The following is a 2467-nucleotide window of genomic DNA, read 5'->3' as shown; positions in this document are numbered from 1 at the left end:
CTCTGCAGGCCCGTCTACCCTCTGCACTCCATATCATTAAATGTGCGGCGCCTACTCTGCTCTCTGATCTGAATGGTCCGAAAGGGTGAGAGGGACCAGTCTTCCTTTGCGGTATATATTGCAAATGACAGGTAGATCAATCACTCTTCGCAGCTTCGTCAGGCAATGCTGCAATTAAAATGGTCAGCTGGGAGACTGATGGGGCCGGTTATGAATGTTTGATTGACTATGGCTGCTCCTGTCCCCATAGTCCAGTCTTCACCAACCTGTAAGAGGTGCACCGGCCAAACATCTCCTACAGCCTTCCTTCACAGAGGATTCAGGACCTCCTTCCTCCTGCTGGGGATCCCTCTAGTGATAATGAAGATCTATATAGAGGGATCAGGACCTCCTTCCTCCTGCTGGGAATCCCTCTAGTGATAATAAAGATCTATATAGAGGAATCAGGACCTCCTTCCCCCTGCTGGGGACCCCTCTAGTGATAATAAAGATCTATATAGAGGAATCAGGACCTCCTTCCTCCTGCTGGCGTCCTCTCTAGTGATGCTCCCCAGAATTATAATCACTTCCCCACTGCCAGACCACGCTATTTGTTCATTTAACAACCATCTAAAAGTTTAGCACCCTTTTCTTCTGTAGTTCTGGCTACCCCCAATATTGTACTCTATGGAAGGATTCTTTTTCCATGAATGCATTATTTCTCAGGGGCAACCGTTAATGTTCTTATAACCCTTTGCATACACATGCAGCAGTCTTTTTGTGGTGGAGGGTAAGTGACCTGGACCGGCCTGCAGCCTCTTATTCTATGATTCTGTGTCCTCTGGCTCACATTTTTGCAGACCGCCATTCAGAAAGTAAAGTTTTGGCTTTAATGACAACTTCAATAGACAGGCCACCACCAAGGCCAGTGTTGGAAAGTCTTACCTGATGCGCACAGCGTCGCGGCGGCGGGTTTGGGACGTCGATCTTATTCCAGCTGTTCTTCTTTATGTTGTAGAAATACAGTTCATTATATAAAAAGGTCTGAAAGAAAGAAAAGATGAAAATGGTTTTTTTAAAAACTATCCCGCAAAATGCGTTTCCTAACCCCAAAAAGATTTAAAAAATACTCTACAACATTCAAGCAGCTTTCACAGGGAAACAAAATTAATTAAAAAGGAAACTCAAATCATTATAATTGCTACACTAGCCGAGGGGCGAAAATTATGTCCAGACACCACCTCAGGCAAGGCCAGCCAATCAGAATGTCAATAGGGAGCACCTTGTATCCTCCTATAGCTCCGCAGATATAGATATAGTACATTTAGCATCTGTTTAGGTATCAGGGCAGCGGCGGGGGGGTTGAGATTGGTTAGCATTAGGTTGTGCTTTAATGTTAGTTTTATAGTCTTTATTGCGGATGGGTTATGGCACACGTGTCAAACTCAAGGCCCAGGGGCCGAATCCGGCCCACCAGGCCATTTCCTAGACTTCTTACTTTCAGATCCTAGGTATTAAGTTGTGACTAAAACCCGTGATCATGGAATGCAGAGGCAATTATGATAAAGATCAGATACATTTATATAGTCTTACAGGTACCTTTGAGGGCAACCATAATGTTGATGCGGCCCACGATTAAATTGAGTTTGACACCCCCTGGGTTATGGGGTGATTAGGGGTGTGCACAATCCCACTACACTGCTAGCTTAATAGTTAGACTGCAGGGAGACTGATGGGTGGAGCTGGGACAACCAATGTTGCAGATACCTCGGCTCGGATCTAGGTGTTCCCAGAATAGAAGAAGACATCACAATGTCCCACCCAGGGCACAAAGCCCCAGACAGTCAGGCTGCATCAACTGCCTTTGTTTCCACGCAACATTTTCCAGCGAGCGCTGAGTGCGCCTTTCCGTTACATGGGAAAAATCGACATGGGTTTGTCACACGTAAGGGGGGGGAATTTATTCATACCACGTTTCCCACCAGCGGGGCTGACACTGATCTGCAGATTACAGCACACAACACGCCATAGCCTGCAGGCAATCAGAGCCCATTAAATATTAATACGGAGCCGACACTCGGAGACCAGTAATGGGCACAGATTCCACAGTGGGGGAAGCATGGGGGGGGGTTGTCTCGCAGGACATGAAATATTCCAGGAACTCAGATATGTCAATGTTCAGGGAATCAGAATTGTGACACATACATACAAAACACATTGGAATGTTTTCTAACAATATCTACTTCTGAGAATTGGATTTGCACACGGCGATAAAAAAATGCCGCGTCCGATGGACACGAGAAAAATATTGAAACGTTATGCAGAATAAACACAGGCACCCCAAAAGATGTCACATTATACTTCAAGTGTCACCGACAGGGGTCCCCAGCCACCAAGAAAGGATAGGTCACGATGATGCCTGAGGGTAGAGCAGCAGCAGAGGGTACAGATGGTGAAACATAGGAGGCCTGACCACTGCAAGGTATAC

General features: G+C 46.2%; 1 protein-coding gene across 1 annotated transcript in view; it reads right to left on the bottom strand.

The window, feature by feature from the left end:
- Window positions 1-2467, bottom strand: part of LOC108803393 (kelch domain-containing protein 4-like) — a gene marked incomplete at its 5' end in the record, with an annotated part of 23092 nt that overhangs the window by 19395 nt on the left and 1230 nt on the right. Inside the window, one exon of the mRNA XM_018575237.1 lies at window positions 925-1023. Within this exon, the coding sequence (XP_018430739.1) occupies window positions 925-1023 (99 nt within the window). The remainder of the gene's footprint in view (window positions 1-924; window positions 1024-2467) is intronic.

Source organism: Nanorana parkeri, unplaced genomic scaffold (genome assembly GCF_000935625.1).
Source record: "Nanorana parkeri isolate BGI_ZX_2015 unplaced genomic scaffold, ASM93562v1 scaffold3671, whole genome shotgun sequence".
Taxonomy (NCBI): domain Eukaryota; kingdom Metazoa; phylum Chordata; class Amphibia; order Anura; family Dicroglossidae; genus Nanorana; species Nanorana parkeri.
The sequence above is the reverse complement of the archived record's forward strand: the minus strand, read 5'-3'. Positions and strand labels throughout refer to the sequence as shown.